Here is a 17,414-nt window from a genome sequence, read left to right as displayed (position 1 = left end):
ATTCAGCCTACTCTTTCATCTACTAAATTTTATTCCATTATTTCAGATTATGCTATAATGACCTACCTTGAATAAGTTTTTCTCTCTTGGTTTCACCAATCTGATTTGTGTAGCATTTTCAAATTTGCCTTTATCATTCACAAGAGAAGATTAAAACAAAAGGTAGATATTTGTTAAGTCAGACTCTCTGAACAATTAACAATGTATTTTACCTCCCTCAATAGCATCCAATTTGTCCTAATCTTTCTGGTACTAACATGTCCAGAACTACAAGCAGTTTTGTGTATTCTAGAGAAACTCATTGGCTTGGCACATAATATAATATTTGAAGTCAATGGAGTTACTCTGGGTTTACACAAAACTAACAGAGCAAGGGTTAGGAGACCCATTAACACTGTGGAATATATTCTCATTGAAAGTATCATCATTTTGAGTAATTTTTAATGAGACCAGATAAAGCACTTGATACTGTAATGCAATAGTAGATCATAAACATGGAAACCTTCAAAACTACTGTCATCTCCACATTCCATGATCCATGAAATATCTTGCATGTCCAGCATTCATAAAGGTGAATCTTACTGCTCTGTTATGTTCTTGCAGCTCACCAAAAAGAAAACACTATGTATTGGTAACCATTATGTATTGGTAACCAATTTGTCATCTGAACAAGTGGGTTGTGCCCACGAAAGCTCATGACACTATCTATATTTTTTGTTAGTCTTTAAGGTGCTACAGCACCACTTGTTATTTTTTAAGCTTTTTTTGGTATCCACGTGTCATTTAACAGAATATGTATCTGCAACTGTCCTCAACATCATGGTGCTGGTTAGCATTAGTCGAATAGTATTGAATGATCAGCTAAAAAGTCAGATCAAAACTACTAATCATAAATTGTACTCCTGGTTGAAGTATCTTTACAGAATCAATGCAACATCTTTTAGTACAATTAATGATTGTGAGAATTTATGCAGGATTCTCCATCATGAATGGTTTGATAGATTACTGGCATTTCCTAAGGCCACTGATTATTCTTCACATAATGCTACAGTTAGTTAGATGATTGTTGCTAGTATAGCTGTCCATTTGGTATTTTGAAAGCTGATGTGAGGGTACATTGGAGGAACAACAAAGATGGATTCAAGCTCAAAGACAAAAGTGTAAGTAAAAAGGATCATATTTATTGCAGTAAATGTGCAAAACAGCTTTGTTGGTTGCACAAAATCCATGCATGATTAAAAATATAAATATTCATGGCAGCATATAAACTCCACTATATATATATATATATATATATATATATATATATATATATATATATATATATATATGAAAATCAATACAAAACAAAAATTGTAAAAAAGTAATAGCACTGCTTCTTCTATATGAACATGGGGCAAATCATAATCCACTTTAAATAGCACCCCATTTAAATCTATAATAATAAATTCAAATGAGTATGGCAAAGAGGATCCCATATTTGGTCTTGGCAGAAAATTATGTGAAGAGTGAGAAAATGTGTCCAGATCCAAATCTGACACAGATCTGAAGGAAAAAAAAATGAAGCAGCATAACAAGCTGGTGTCCTTGAACCAGTCCCTCACTCACAAACAAAAGACAATTAGAGGATCCTCACTAAAGGCATCTGTATTAAATAAAAAGATTCAAGTAAATGAAAAATTTTAGGGGGAAAATATCTGGTGTAGGGTGTTTTGATTCTGTTATGTTAAATCAATAAGAACAATCCACTGACTTCAATGGGAACAGCCCCATCACTGTATTTCCAAAATATAAAATGAGCACAGTTAGAGTGCACAATTATTTAAGTATGTCTCTAATCTGGTAGTTAATTCCTGTTCTGACTCTGACACAGACTCAGTGCTGGTCGTCTATTCATTAGATCTCCGTTCAGTTCTAACAAAGAAAACCTCCTTCAAAATCAGCAGCAGCAAGGCATTTCCAAGAGATGATTATTTTCAAGGAGAGAGAACCCCTTTCTCTCTCTGCGGCACCAGCCTGGCCCTTGCCTTCCTAATTACAATTGAAAGGTTAAGCTGGCCTTGTGGTCACTGGCTTTCGTCCTTGAACACAGAAATGAGCTCAGAGCGGATCGTGCAGAGGCCACCGCTGGTGAGTGTCTGTCTCTCCCCTGCCGCCCGAGCCTGCTCGGAGCAGGAACCCCGCATTACATCACCGGCTCGCTCGCTCGCTCTTTTCTGGGGAGGGAAGGAGCGAAGCGGCGACTCCGGGGGGCTGCAGCTGATGGTGAGTCGCGAGAGGCTCAGGCGCCCAGGGGGCGAGGAGGCTGCCGCGGAGGGGCGGCCGCGCACGCAGCAGAGGCTTGAATCCCGCCGCTGGAGGAGGAGGATGCAAGAGTTCCGAGACATGCATTGAAGAGGGGGGCTACGGGGAGGCCACCCCCGGTCCAGCCGCCTCTCCCTTCGGCATCCTCCCATGCCCCGGCGCCTGCACCCCCAGGGCAGCCGGGCGGCAGGCCGGGGGCTCCAGCTCCGGGGCTGAGTGGAGCCAGGCCGGCGGGGGAGGGTCGAGCTATTTTTTCGGTGGCGCTCCCTCCCCGCTGGCTGAGAAGATGTTATGGCCGAGCAGGCGGACAAGGGCAGCGGCAGCCTAGGGGCGGCGGGCGGGCGGCAGCAGGATGGGGGGGCGGCGGACGGCGGGGGGCCCGAGGAGGAGGCGGCGGCCCCGAGCTACGAGGACTACGAGTGCAAGATCTGCTACAATTACTTCGACCTGGAGCGGCGCGCGCCCAAGCTGCTGGAGTGCCTGCACACCTTCTGCCAGGAGTGCCTGAGCCAGCTGCACCTGCGGGCCGCCCAGCGCCCCCCGCCCCAGCCCGCGCCGCCCGGCCCGCCCGGCGCCGCGCCATGGCGGGCCGGGGCCAGCGGCACCATCTGCTGCCCGGTCTGCCGCCACCGCACCGCCCTGCCCGACCAGCGCGTGCACAGCCTGCCCGTCAACACCAAGCTGGCCGAGGCCTTCCCCCTGCAGCTGCGGGCCCGCGACCCGCTGCCCCAGGACCGCCTGCCGCCGGCCCCGCGCCCCGCCGCCGGCTCCGCGCCGCGCCCCGCGCCCCACGAGGCGGGCCCGCAGCGCCCCGGGCCGCGCTCCTCGGGCGGGGGCTACGAGAGCTGCCAGAGCTGCAAGCGGGCGGCGCTGAGCGCGGGCTGCGTGTGCGTGGTGTTCTCCTTCCTCTCCATGGTGGTGCTGCTCTTCACCGGCCTCATCTTCGTCAACCAGTACGGGGGCGAGCCGGGGCCCGGCGGCCCGGCCTCGCCCTCCCCCGTGGGGCCCATCTGCCTCTCGGTCGCCAGCATCCTCGCCCTCTTCTCCGTCGTGGTCACCTGGCTCATCTGCTGGCTCAAGTACCGGCCCGAGGCCGGGGCGGCCCCCGGGAGCGGGACCCCCAGGGGGCGGGCTGCTGCTGCTGGCGGCAGGAGGAGCCACACGTAGCGCTGAGGCCGCGGCCGCCTGTTGCTGCTGCAGCAGCAGCCGCCTGAGGCTGGGTGGGGCCCCGGGGCCGGGGGTGCGGGGAAGCGGGAGCCCTGTGCGTTCCCACCCGCGCTGGTCCCGGGGCGCCAAGGGGGCGGGTGTTAGAGCTACGGGGGCCACTCACGGGGAGTAACAGGCGCCAATGGCGGCGCGGGACCTGCTGGCCTACCTTGCACTCGGGCTCTTCCCCGCACGTGAAGGGCGCCCCTTGCCCCACTTGAGGAGGGACCCTGGAGGAGGCTGGGGGCCAGTGAACCTCAGTGCACTTGTCTGCTTTCCTCTACACACGGGGCCCTGATCTCTGCACCAGATTTGAGAGTGCGAGGCAGGGGTCTTGAGGAAGTGGGGCCATTGTACCTCAGTGCACTTGTCCTGCTACTTCCTTCACAAAGGCATGCACAGTCCTTGATCCCAGTCTGTGAGTGCAGGGAAAGTCTTTGTCATGGAGGGAGGTGAAACCTTTTTTTTTCCTGCCAAATTCACTTGAACTGTTACCTGCTTCTCACCCCCTCTCCCTGCTTCTCAAGCACCAGTCCATGCAAACTTCTTAGGGCCCTCTCCCTTCTGTTCCTCACCTAAGGGGAAAGACCATGGGCAGGAGAATAGAAGGAAATGGGTTAGTTATACTCAAACCTAAAGGGTAGATTCTTATTTGGGAGAGTAGGACCTTGTTAGTGGACAAGGATGCAGGACACTCATTTTTAATGGCAGTGTTGCCAAATGGATAGAGCACAGACTGGCAGGCAGGCACTTCTGAATTGTAATCCTGGCCTTGCCACAGATCTGGTAGGTGGCTGTGGGAAAGTGATTTATCATTTCTGTGTATTAGGCTTCTCCTCTGTGAAATGGGAGTGATAGTACTTATTTACCCATTTCAAAGGGAGTTCCAATGACCAATTAGTTAATGTTTGTAAAGCACTTTGAAAATGTCAAGTGCTATATAAGTGCTAAGCATTAGTTGTTATTTATTTTTCACTACATCAAGGAAAGGAGGATAATAAAGGAAATTATATCTCAGTTCTGTCATGGACAATTAATAAGTTTGAGATGAAATCATTTTGTATATGCATAGATGATGGGGATGTTTATGATGGAGGGAGGCAAAGAAGGTGGAGAATTAAGATCTCAGCTATCTTGTTGCCAGCTGGAGGGTAGGGTACATATCTCTAACACATATAAAATGGCTTGGTATCTTGGGTAATTAAGAAAAGTCAAGGGGGAGTACAGGGCCACACGCCATTCCCCACTTTTATCTTTTATTAGCAAAACCTTGTTTCTCTGTTTTCCAATGCAGAAGGGATGAAGCCATTTATCAAAGAAAATTGGCTTACTGTTGCCCCCACCTGGAATATAATTGAAGAGAAGCATTGACGTAGTTCCAACAGAATAAGATAACAGTGTTCATTATATTTTGTACTTTCCCTTTTTAACCTTAAAAATGAACTACAGTACATTTACTAAGGAGCTGTCTTAAACTCCTATGTATCTTAAAGGGACTGCGCCAAAGTATCTCCACATGTATTCAGTACATCTCTGTTCCACCTGTATTGGATAACTGCCTCTATAAAGCAACTGTCTTTTAGCCAGGTCCATGAGTGCTTGTTTAAAGTAGGCTTTGCTGATTCTTTTTTAGAGATTGTTGTTTATTATGTGTTACTGAACACTGTTTTGTGCATTTTAAACAATTTACTGAAAATGTTTAATTAATAAAATATAGGTCTAAAACTGGATTGAGAGATTTCTGTGGCCCAGAATAATGATTGATTGGCCATTTGTTTAAACTACGGTGAAAGGACTCCCACATTAAAAGTATTGATTTTTCAACAGCACCATGAAAGTGGAATATGTTAATATAATTTGTGTATTGATAAGTAACCTTCAGTTATGATAGTCACAACTAGAGAGTGTTTTCCCTACTTCTTGATATGAAACTTTTGGTATATGTCAAGCTGGGACTTCAATGTATTTCATATATGGCTAGATACTCATAATGAGAGATTAAAAATAATGCCATGTAATCTGTTTTGTAATGTACAAAGAAAAGTACTCTATGTAAGTATTATTGTTTGGTGCCTGAATTTTTAAAAAAAACTTAATTGGCTGTTACAATCTCTTATAACTGGAATGAGAAATTGCTTCTTATTCCATATTTCTACATAGTATGGTATTGGAATGAAATGATTATTTTTGTGCTTAACAATTGGAGAATTTAAAGGTGGTTATATTATTCCCTCTGTATTTATGCAAGCTATCTGCATGATAACCTAACAAGTATTCTATTTACAGACCCTTACTTGACACTTCTATTTATGACAAGTGAAAAGAAATATATTGACTATTTAGGAGCAGAAAGACAGCAACTGAAGATTTGTTTTAGGTGTAATGTGTTTTATGACTGCAAAAGTGATGTGTAGCGTACATTGTCTTGATTATCACAAACCTGTAAAAATGTAGTATTTGTACAAAGATCCATTATAATGAAAGTATTTGATGAAAACAGTACATGATCTTGGTGTCACTTATAGTGGTAAACATATACATCTGCGCCACATAATAACACAACACATAATAAAAATGTTATGGGGACATAAATTATTGGACTCTTTTGGCTCTGCACGAACTTTCTTCATGACCTTGACCAAATTATTTAGGCTAATGTTTTCAAATTTGGATTAATAAATTAGGCATTAAAGTAAAAATGTACCTTTCAAAACTGCGTGTAGCATTGATCTGAATAGTAGATGTGAACACTTGGCACCTAAAAAAATCAGACTTCTTTTATTTAAGTTTCTATATGATAATTGAGATGCCCAATTTCAGATACAAAGAGTTGAAAATTTTGTCTCTAACCTTTCAGTCCCTCATTTAATCCATATAAAAATGGATAGCAATACTTACCTCCCTAACAAGTGGTTCTGAAGCTTTATTCATTACAAAAGCAACTTTAAAGCAACTTGAGATCCTTGGATGGAAGATGTTACAGGAGTGTAAAGCATTATAAATCATATTAAAATGTGTGTAAATAACTCACATCCTCCCCAGTAATATTTGCTAAGAAAAAATAAACAATAATTTAAAATATATACATATTTATGTATATCACATTCACTAATTATGTAATATAATTGTGTATATTTCTAATGAAAATATAATATTAGTTTATCAGTGTTTTTATTAGGGAAGTACTGATAATGTAAACTATGGGCTACAGCAAAAGCTTCATTTTGAATGGCTTCATTTTGAATGGCTCCTCTGACCTTCTAAAAGTTTCCTGTGCTACATGGATCTTGAAAAATCTTCAGAGTTTCTGGTCAGGCCTAATGACCTATTGTTCTGCATAGATAACACCTTCCATCTCTCTGACATGATGGGCTCTCCAGGTATGTCTACACTACTGGATAAAGTCACATTTAAGATTCACAGCTTCAGGTACGTTAATTGCATAGCTGAAGTCGAAGTACCTTAATTCGTCTTTTGGCGTTGTCCGCACAGCAGGAAGTTGAAGGGAGAACACTTTCCCTTCAACTTCCCTTACTTCTCTGGAAACAGGACCACTGGCATCAAATGGAGTACCCTGCTCCTTTTGAATGTGTCTTCACCAGAACCACTAATTCAAACCCTGGAATATGGACAGTGGCAACTTTGATTTTCTCTGTAATGTAGACACATCCTCCATGATGATATCCTGATAGTTTTCTTCTGGCTGAGCATTCTCTTTAATGATTTTGCCATCAGAATAGGGTTGACCCAAACTCATAGTTACTAAAGATTGTGATTAATTTACTCCAAAATTAGTGTGTCCGAGGGCAGAATCTATCTGATAGTTGTAGAAAGCAGGAAGTTAATATACCATCTTAGGTACATTAAGCCTCAACTGGGGTATTGTGTCCAGTTCTGGGTGCCACGTTTCAGGAAAGATATGGACAAATTGGAGAGCCCAGAGAAGAGCAACCAAAATGACAAAAAGTCTAGAAAACATGACATATGAAAGAAGATTGAAAAAAATAGGTTTGTTTAGTCCACAGAAGACTGAGGGGAACATAACATGTTTAAGTACTTTAAAGGTTGTTACAAGGAGGAGGGAGAAAAATTGTTCTCATTAACCACTGATGCAATGTCAAGAAGCACTTGGCTCACATGGCAGTAAAGGCTGTTTAGGCTGGACATTAGGAAAATCTTTCTTAAGGTATGTATATTACATGTTATATTTACAAACTATAACATTGTGTATGTTTCTTTAAGTGTATGGGACTCTGTTTTTATAAGTCTGGGGGGAGGGCAGAATTAATACTGAAATTCTGTCATGTCACAGAGGTGTTTCTTTTTATTTGTACCTTTCAAAATAACTGCATTCTAGCACCTCTTTTTATTTAAAGCACCATGATATTTATAGCAAGTATGTGTGCACATTCAATGATATGTACAACAGCTAGAAACTTTCAATTATCTTTGCCTTCTCCCTTGAAAGGGCCTGAAAATATTATGACTAGATAAACATGTAGCAGGGGAGAAATTATTATTAAATATGATCTGGTCACCAGTAGCCAGCCATTAGTATATAGCCACAAAATATTACAGGTAGGATCTCTCTATTCTGGGACTCCCTGCTCCAGCAACATCTGTGATCCAGCAGATTCATGGATGTTGCTGGTCCAGAGATCCCTAGCAGCATTGGTAGGGTGGGCCAGCTAAAAGTCCAGCAGCAGAATTGCTGGCAGCTGAGATTCCGGCAGCAGAGTGGCTGGAGGCCAGGAGTGGAGTTGGGAGCACAGCCAGGGCTGGGGCTGGGAGTACAGCCGGGAGGCTGACAGCACCCTAGCAGAGAGAAGAGACCTGCATCAGAAGTCCAGAATTGAGTTATCTTGCAAACTCTCTCACTCTAGACTTGTCCCGATGGTGCCAGACCAGGAAGGTCCTACCTATAATTACTTAATTGCAGAGGTGAATATTTGAAAAGACATGCATATCAAAAAACCATAGAAGATTTTATAGATGTATTTAATCTATTTCTAAACCTAGAGGCTGTGTCTAGACTGCATCCCTTTTTCGTAAAAGGGATGCAAATTAGACATATCGCAATTGCAAATGAAGCGGGGATTTAAATCTCCCCTGCTTCATTAGCATAAAAATGGCTGCCGCTTCTTTTCGGCGTGGAGCTTTGCCGGAAAAAAGCGTCAGTCTAGATGCGGATCTTTTGGAAAATAAAGACTTTTCCGAAAGATCCCTCATTTAAAATGAGGGATAAAGGATCTTTCGGAAAAGGCTTTATTTTCCGAAAGATCCGCGTCTAGACTGACAAAGCTAGACAAAGCTCCGTGCCGAAAAAAGCGGCAGCCATTTTTATGCTAATGAAGCAGGGAGATTTAAATCCCCGCTTCATTTGCAATTGCTATATGTCTAATTTGCATCCCTTTTACGAAAAAGGGATGCAATCTAGACACAGCCAGAAAGTTGTCTTAACTAATTTTCTATTCCACTGATATCCGTCAAAAAGCAATATGAGCAGTGATGTTAAGAATTACTCTTGTATCTATAAAAAAATAGCTAATTTTTAGCTGTTTGGCATCAAGCATGGGAGTGCTCCACCAAAGAACATTTATTAAAAGGTAAAGTTAAGGTAACTTAAATTAATGGCCTGCATTTCCATGTCACTAGTGATTTTAAATGCTTCTATTCAGTTTGAGGTACTTTCAAGGGCAGGGCCAGCATGAGACATGTGCAGTTGGTTCCCCCACACGTGGCCTCACACATTATTTGTCCTGCTGCAGATTCTATTTTCTCTAACTGCTAAAGGTTCTCAGAAGGCTGCGTCCAATTCCTTCCTTTACTCTCCTCCTTCCTCACTATTTTATATGGTTCTGGGCATCCTTTAAGGATGGGGCTCCACAGGCATAAAAGGCAGAGGGCTCTGAGTTTGATGATTCCACTTTGGTGTTAAGCTCAGGCAACTGTGTGCACACTCACTGGCAAACTTAAGCACCTAAGAACCTCGGGATAACAACTGATGAGAAGCTGGATATGAGTCAACAGTGTGCCCTTGTAGCCAAGAATGCTAATGATATATTAGGGTGCATTAGTAGGAGCCTTGCCAGCAGATCTAGGGAAGTGATTATTCCCATTTATTCGGCATTGGTGAGGCCACATCTGGAGTATTGTGTCCATTTCTGGGTCCCATGTTACAGAAAGAATGTTTTGGAGAGTCCAGTGGAGGGCAACAAAAATTATTAGGAGGCAGGAGCACATGGCTTATGAGGAGAGGCTGAGGGATTTGGGCTTATTCCGTCTACAAAAAAGAACAGTGTGGGGGAGTGGGGTGATTTGAAAGCAGCCTTCAACTCTCTGGAGGGAGGCTCCAAAGAGGATGGAAAGAGGCTGTTCTCAGTGGTGACAGATCACAGAAGCAATGGTCTCAAGCTGCAGCATGGGAGATGTGTAGGTTGGATATTAGGAAAAACTATTTCACTAGAAGGGTGGTGAAGCACTGGAATGAGTTACCTAGGGAGGTGGTGGAATCTCCATCCCTACAGGTTTTTAAGTCCCAGCTTCACAACGTCCTGGCTGGGATGATTTAGTTGGGATTGATCTTGCTTTTAGCAGGGGGTTGGACTCGATGACCTCCTGAGGTTTCTTCCAACCCTTATGAGCCTATGTTTCAAGGGGTCTGATTTTCATATAATGATGGATCTACTAAGATCCTTACGTTTTCCAAGGTTCAGCAATTCATAAATTGTAGCTCTAGCACTGTTCACCATTTCAGTGTATAATTGTTAGGTGCCTTGCCACCCACTGGAATCCCCAGGCCTGAATAAGATCCATAGGCTTCACATACAGTACAATTAATGGGGAGAGTAAGATCCGCAGAGGACAGCACACTAGGGCTATGTCTACACTATGGCAGTTTTTTGGAAGAGGAAATGCAAATGAATGCTCATTTGCAAATCTCATGCTCTCATTTGCATATTCTCTTCTGATCCTTTTTGCGGAAGAGGTTTTTGCGATAAAAAGCCCTGTGTAGGGCCATTTGTTGGAAAAACCCCGTTTTGCGCAAGATCCTGTAAGCCTGTTTTTTTGAGGAATAAGGGAACTTGCGCAAAATGGGTTTTTTCCGACAAATGGCCCTACACAGGGCTTTTTATCGCAAAAACCTCTTCCGCATAAAGGATGAGAAGAGAATATGCAAATGAGCCCTCCATTTGCATTTCCTCTTCCAAAAAACTGCAGCAGTGTAGACATAGCCTGAGTGCGGAACTGCATAAGCAGTACATTGGATTACAAGCAAACCAGACCCCTTACTATTTTCAGGGATTATCTCACTTCTGTCTAATGACCACTTACTTCTCTCTCCTGTTTAAGGTAAAGCAACCCACTTGACATTCAGGACTCATCTGCTTTTTCTTCATAACTGGAACAGTATGCATAATACAGTCAATACGAAGTTCCAAGGAGAGGGGTTTAACTTGTCTACTTTGCCATTTTCACTCTTTTGGACCTTATGCATATTTAATAATTTATATCATAGAATCATAGAATCATAGGACTGAAAGGGACCTCGAGAGGTCATCGAGACCAGCCCCCCGCCCTCAAGGCAGGACCAAGCTCCATCTATACCATCCCTGACAGATGTCTATCCAACCTGTTCTTAAATATCTCCAGAGAGGGAGATTCCACCACCTCCCTTGGCAATTTATTCCAATATTTGACCACCCTGACAGTTAGGAATTTTTTCCTAATGTCCAATCTAAACCTCCCCTGCTGCACTTTAAGCCCATTACTCCTTGTCCTGTCCGCAGAAACCAAGAGGAACAAATTTTCTCCTTCCTCCTTGTGACACCCTTTTAGATATTTGAAAACCGCTATCATGTCCCCCCTTAATCTTCTTTTTTCCAAACTAAACAAGCCCAGTTCATGAAGCTGGAACAGCTTCATTAGGAGAGACTGACATCCACACCTGCATAGCCTGTGCTCCTGTAGTTAAGGCACTCACCTGAGAAATAGGAACCCCACATCCAGATTCTCATTCCACCTTCCAGAGAGGGAAACTCAACGTAGGTGTCCCACATCCTGGGTGAGCACTCTAAAGACTTGGCTAAAGGTTCTAAGAAGGCTGCTTCCTCTTCCTTCCTTTACCCTCCTTCTCTCTCACTATTTTATGTGTTCTAGGCATCCTCTGAATGTGCCTACAGGATGGGGTCCACCAGGCAAAAAAGGAGGGGACTCCTAGTTTGATTATCCCATTTGGGTGTTAAACTCAGACACCTGTGTGCATGATCATTGGCAGAAACTTAGAGCATGTTTTCACTCACCACACTGGAGATTGATGTTCTGGTGTTCAGTTGAGTGGGTCTAGCATAGACCCATAAATCAAATACTGAGTGCAGCTCTGGCCAATATCTGTACTCCTTGCAGTCACAAGGAGTAAGGGAAGCCAACAGGAGCATTTGCTCCTGTTAGCCTCCCTCAGTGAGGATGGCGCCAAGCTCAGCTTAAGTAAGCCAACTCCAGATGTGTATTCTGCATAGCTGGAGTTGTGTACCTTAAGCCAATCTTCCAGGTCTAGTGTAGACCCAAGGAAAATTAACCATAGAAATTCCATCATCTTGGGATATTAGCGTCTCCAGGGTTAGGCAGCAGCTGAACAAAGGTTTTGAGAATCTCTGTGATGTCCAAATGTTGGACCTAATGTGGCAAGTAGGATCTCCAAGTACTGTTGTGGCTGTAGCCCAAAAAGCTTCTTTACCCACCCTCTCTGAAAATCAGTCTCCTTTAGGAGAATGAGACATAAGGACTTTCTGTGTCATTAAGTCTAGACTCATGCTATTCCATGTAATCTTGATTCATAAATTTGTCAAACTTTATCTTAAAACTAGTTGTTTTCCACAATACAATGTTTTCCACTGATTATTACACACCACCTGATTTTCAACCTGAGTTTATTTATGGACAGGTTATATATCCATGTGTTCTTGTGCCAGCATTATCCTTTCACTTGAATTTTTTCCACCCTGCTTTTTAAAGCCTGATATTCATAACGAAGAATCATGCCTTTGGCTAGGCTAAACAAGACAAGCTGTTCCCATTTCCTCTTATAAAGTAGGCTCTCTGGTTTTTTGATCATCCTAGTAGCTTTATCTGCACCACTTGCAGTCTGAAGTCATCTTTTCTGAATATGGGTGATCAGAACTATACATACCGGAAATTTATCATGATTACCTTGTACAATAGCATTAATTCTTCCCTATCTCTGTTGGAAATACCTTGCCTGATGTGTCCTAGGCTTGCATTTGTGTTTAACTTGATTGTATCATACTATTACCTCCTGGCCATCCTGCACTCTACTAATACACCTGCCATTTCCAAGTGAACTCCTACCATATAGCAAGAGTTCTTCTCAATAGTCCCTAAATGTGTGATCTTGCACTTCATGCTATTAAATTTTATCCCACTTTTATTATTTTCTAAAAGCCATCCAATTCTTGCTATATTATATTCTGATTCTTCACTGTATTGGTGATGCCTCCCAACTTTGTGTCATCAGCATATTTTATTAGTATACTCTCACTTTTTATATCAAAGTCATTAATGAAAATATTAAATAAGATCAGCCTCAAGACCAGTCTTGAGGAATTCCACTAGTAACCTCCCTCCAGCCTGATGGTTCACCTTTCAGCACAATCCATTATCATCTCCTTCAGTTAGATCTTATTTACCTTACTATTGAACTAATCCCCCACTTCTCTGTCTTAAATAGCTTACTATGTGGTATCATGTCAAATATTTGCTGACATCCAAATAAGATTAGATCTACTTAATTTTTCTTGAACAAAAAAAATCATTTTATTGAAAGGAATAGACACAAACAATGTAATGCAATCTATCTTTGGCAAACTCGTGTTGTGTTTTATCCCATTTTCTGTTTTACCTTCCAATCTTCCAATTATTTCCTTCAAAACTGGTTCCAAAGCTTCATGCACTATTGAGACCAGACTAATGGGTCTTTGGTTGCCCAAATCACTTCCCCAGCCTTTCTCAAACATAGCAATGGGGGGCAGGATCATTATTCCTGTTGCCTATGCTGGGTCAGGAGATGTGGTTTCAATGTAATTGTCCCTATACCCTGTTACATGGTGGTCACAATTTGTAGTGCTGTGGGGAATTGAGCTGCCTAAAGTATTAGTCTGGTTATGTAATACAATAGGGTTGCAAATAGGGTCACCATATGTCCCATTTTTGACTGGTGCCGTCCCTTTTTAAGCCCTGACTCTGACCTTTCTGACAAAAGTGGGCATTTGTCCCATTTGCAATTACGAAGTCATCAGACAAACAAGTGGGGAGTGGCGTGAAGGAACATGCGGGGAGGAAAGATTATGCCAGATCCATACAGGGGAGAGGCAGGGCCTGAGTGAGCAATAAACCCAGCCTCACACAGCAGGCAGGCAAGGCTTGGGTGAGTGGAGTGGGCCAGCCCTGTGCAGGGAGGGGATCTCCTGTGCATTGGCTTTGTCCAGCAGGAAGGAGGGCTCAGGTAAGCAGCTTGGGACAGCCCTATAGGGGGAGACCCTCAGGACAGCCCCAGGCGGTGTCCCATTTTTCCTTTGGGAAATATGGTCACCCTAATTGCAAATTGTAGTGCAGACTAGATCTTCATTATAACCAAGTTCCCTGAATTCCAAGTTGTTATATCTGCAATTACTCTGCAAATTCTCTGTGTCTCTGTTGTATTTGAGCCATTTATAAATGGGCAGTATGTGGAAGAGGTGATCACAATCTACATACAAACATACAGTTTTCTTTATGTATTTCAGAAGATGTATACAGGCATGTATCACTTTTCCGTTTGTCAAAAGCTGGGAATGGGTGACAGGGGAGGGATCACTTGATTACCTGTTCTGTTCATTCTCTATGTGGCGCCTGGCATTGGCCACAGTCAGCAGACAGGATACCAGGCTAAATGGACCTTTGGTCTGACCCAATACTGCTGTTCTTATGTGGTCACATGATATTCACTTGTTTGCTTTCGAGTGACAATAACTGGGGCTTAGTTTGGTGTGCGTTTCCCATTACAATACCAAAATCTGAAACTGCTTCTGCAACTTTGATTCAGACCTGGCTTATTTTTCAGATGTAGCTCAAATACAGCATCTCTTCAGTCAGGTTTGTATCTTTTATCTTCGCTATTCAATATAATTTAAAAACGTATGCAGCAAAATTCTTACTCTGTTTTTACTCAGGCAATGAGATTTTTGCTATTGATATCATTGGGAGTTTTGCTTGAGAAAGGACTAAGAACATCAGGTTTTGGCCCATCTCTTGAGAGTCTGGATGATAGATTAATACATTTAACTGCCATCTTGGGAGTCTCTTTTCCAGATTATCCCCTGCCATATGAAAATAAGTCTGAAGACACTAGCTGGAAGAGACTCAGATCCTGCAGATGAGCATTGTGTTAAAATCTGAATAGAAGTATGCATCGCACAAAACCATTATGTAGTTCATTGTCTCTAGCAAGCTTGGCTCAAGGAATAGCAAATGAACCACTCAGGATGGAAGGGCCTTTGCAGCAAGTGCTGTGTTAGGAATCTTGAACTGTGTGCTGCATCTTTTCATATAATTATTGACTCTTGCAAACAATATTATAGGAAGAGTCAACAAAACACGTAAGCTCATACTGAAATCCATCCCACTCAACAAAGCACTTGACCACCTGCTTAAGTTACATTGAAGTTACATACTTAAGTGGTTGTGTTTAGCATCTTGCAGGATCAAGTCCTTCATTCCTTCTAAAATTACAGCTCCCTACCCAGAACCTCAAGAATAACAGGTGATGATTCTGAACCCATTAGAAATAAATGTAGCAGTTAATAGGTTCAAAACAGGGGCCAACCAGCCTCCAAACATGACTTTTGAAAATTTTTATTGTTAGTATCCCTGTTTCAGCTAACAGGGGAAGGAGAGAGAGATGGTCACAGATTCTTCCCAAGTTAGTAATGAAATGAGTAGGTGAAGTGACTAGCAATGAATTCTGAATAAATGTTGCCGGCCTGCTCTCTGCTGGCCAATTTATAAATAAAACAATATTACATAGCATTTGAGCCAATTCTCCCACTTCTGGGATTTTTGATGCTTATTTCTAATGGGTTCAGAATCAGCCCTCCCTTCTCAGAAAAATATAGGTTTATTTCTACTCCCACTTTAAAAACAAAAAAACCTAGTCTCTGGGCAAAATGGATGAGAACTGGGGGGAAAGTACTATGTTTAAATTTCAATTTTCTTCCAGAGAGAAAGAAGTGTGTTCTGAAATCTGAAGCAAAAATGAGATTAGAAATACAGCTGTAACTTGGGGATTGTTTTTATATTAGCTGAGGGGATTGTCTTCTATGGAAAGCTGAAATCACAAACGTGAGCAAACCTGATCCAATCAGCTCAGGAAGAAGAAAGTCTAGCAACAACAATCCAGTTGCCTGGATTACAGAATTAAGCCTTTAAAACACATGCTATTCACAAGACAGAAGGACACAATATATGTATACAAGAAAAAAATGCTCTCCATTCACAAATACTTGCAGGATGATCAAAACATTATTTATTATTTATTTTATGTATTAATATTAAAGCTATAAAATTGTCTCTTATGCTATTGCAATTATTTTGGATGGCAAATGAGCTCCTGTATTAACTCTGACAATTTATGTAACACATATTAGATATTCGGAAGTACCTTATACCAGTGCTTCTCAACCAGTGGTACAAGTACCCTTGGGGTACTCGAGAGAAGTCGGGGGGGCGGTATGTCAACACAACTGAAATTTGGAGAAAACTGAATTTTTGTTTTAAGTTTTACAGCGCTTTATTATTTTTGTACTTTTTACACCCAAAAATGTCATCGCCCACCTGGCTACGATTAAGTTGTTTAAACAAATGTGTTGCAATGGTAGGGAAAAAAAAGTGTCTCTGAAAACTGTAGGTACTGAGGGGTACTTATAATTTTTTTAAAGGGAGACTTTTTATTAAAAAAAAGTTGAGAAACACTGCCTTATACATTCTAAAACGAACACATAAGGTGCTGCTCAAAAGTGACAGTGCCACTTTTTTGTGGCTCTGAAAATATTTCTTGGCCCTATAAATCTGTGATGCCCATGATAAATAACCAGGAGAAGGGGAGAAAACAAAACCTCTGTTCATTTTTGGTTACTGCTGTTCCCTACAAATCCGGTTTTTAAAGGGAACATGAATAAAACCTTCCTTGCATTTTTTTCGGCTAAATATAGCGATTCTTTCAGTGGAGGAGACACTGGGCCCTGATCCTGCTCCCAATGATAGCAATTGTGCCAAATACCCTCTTGATGCGATGATGATTATGATTTCCAAATCAGCCCAATCTGACCCTGCAGCGTAATTTTTGGCAGGAAGGTGGTTTTGTCCTCATATCAGGAGGCCTTTCCCCTGTGTCTGAACTAAAACGGTTTGAAATCTGGTGCAGGGGGAATAGGTGTGATGGCAATTTGGATATGTTAGAAGAGCAAGAGGAGTGAGACCTGTTTAGCAAAGAATTTCTTGATCATTTCATCGCTGTCCCTTTTGGAACAGGACATTGGAAGGAACACAAGTGAGTGGCTTTCCTGTGAGTCCACCTTTTTTCTTTGGCTTTTGGTCTGCCCCAAAGTTCCTTTCCTGATGACTGTCTACCTCTTGTTTTTCTTCTGGGTTCCCATTCAGTTGTACTGAAGTAAATACTTTCTTGATTTAGGGTTTACAACCCCAATTTGGATTTATTTTATATTTAGTTTTACCTATGTGAAGTCCTACAGAGAGAAGGAGACCGAAACAACAAAAGGAACAGAAATTAAGGAACAATTTACTTTCTTTGATTTGGAATATGTATTCTGCTCTTGGGTTACTAAGTGCTG

At 42.4% G+C, this 17,414-nt stretch overlaps 1 protein-coding gene across 1 annotated transcript; it reads left to right on the top strand.

Annotated features, from left to right (window-relative positions):
* Positions 1-1,917: 1,917 nt before the first annotated feature.
* RNF228 (ring finger protein 228) lies at positions 1,918-6,102 on the top strand. The gene has a single exon (XM_075937540.1). It carries the CDS (start codon positions 2,596-2,598, stop codon positions 3,469-3,471), a length of 876 nt encoding a protein of 291 aa, XP_075793655.1. The 5' UTR covers positions 1,918-2,595; the 3' UTR covers positions 3,472-6,102.
* The last annotated feature ends 11,312 nt before the right edge of the window (positions 6,103-17,414 follow it).

The sequence above is a fragment of the Pelodiscus sinensis genome, chromosome 10 (genome assembly GCF_049634645.1).
Source record: "Pelodiscus sinensis isolate JC-2024 chromosome 10, ASM4963464v1, whole genome shotgun sequence".
In the NCBI taxonomy this organism is placed as follows: Eukaryota; Metazoa; Chordata; order Testudines; family Trionychidae; genus Pelodiscus; species Pelodiscus sinensis.
Note: the sequence above shows the minus strand (reverse complement) of the source record. Positions and strands in the feature narration are given on the sequence as shown.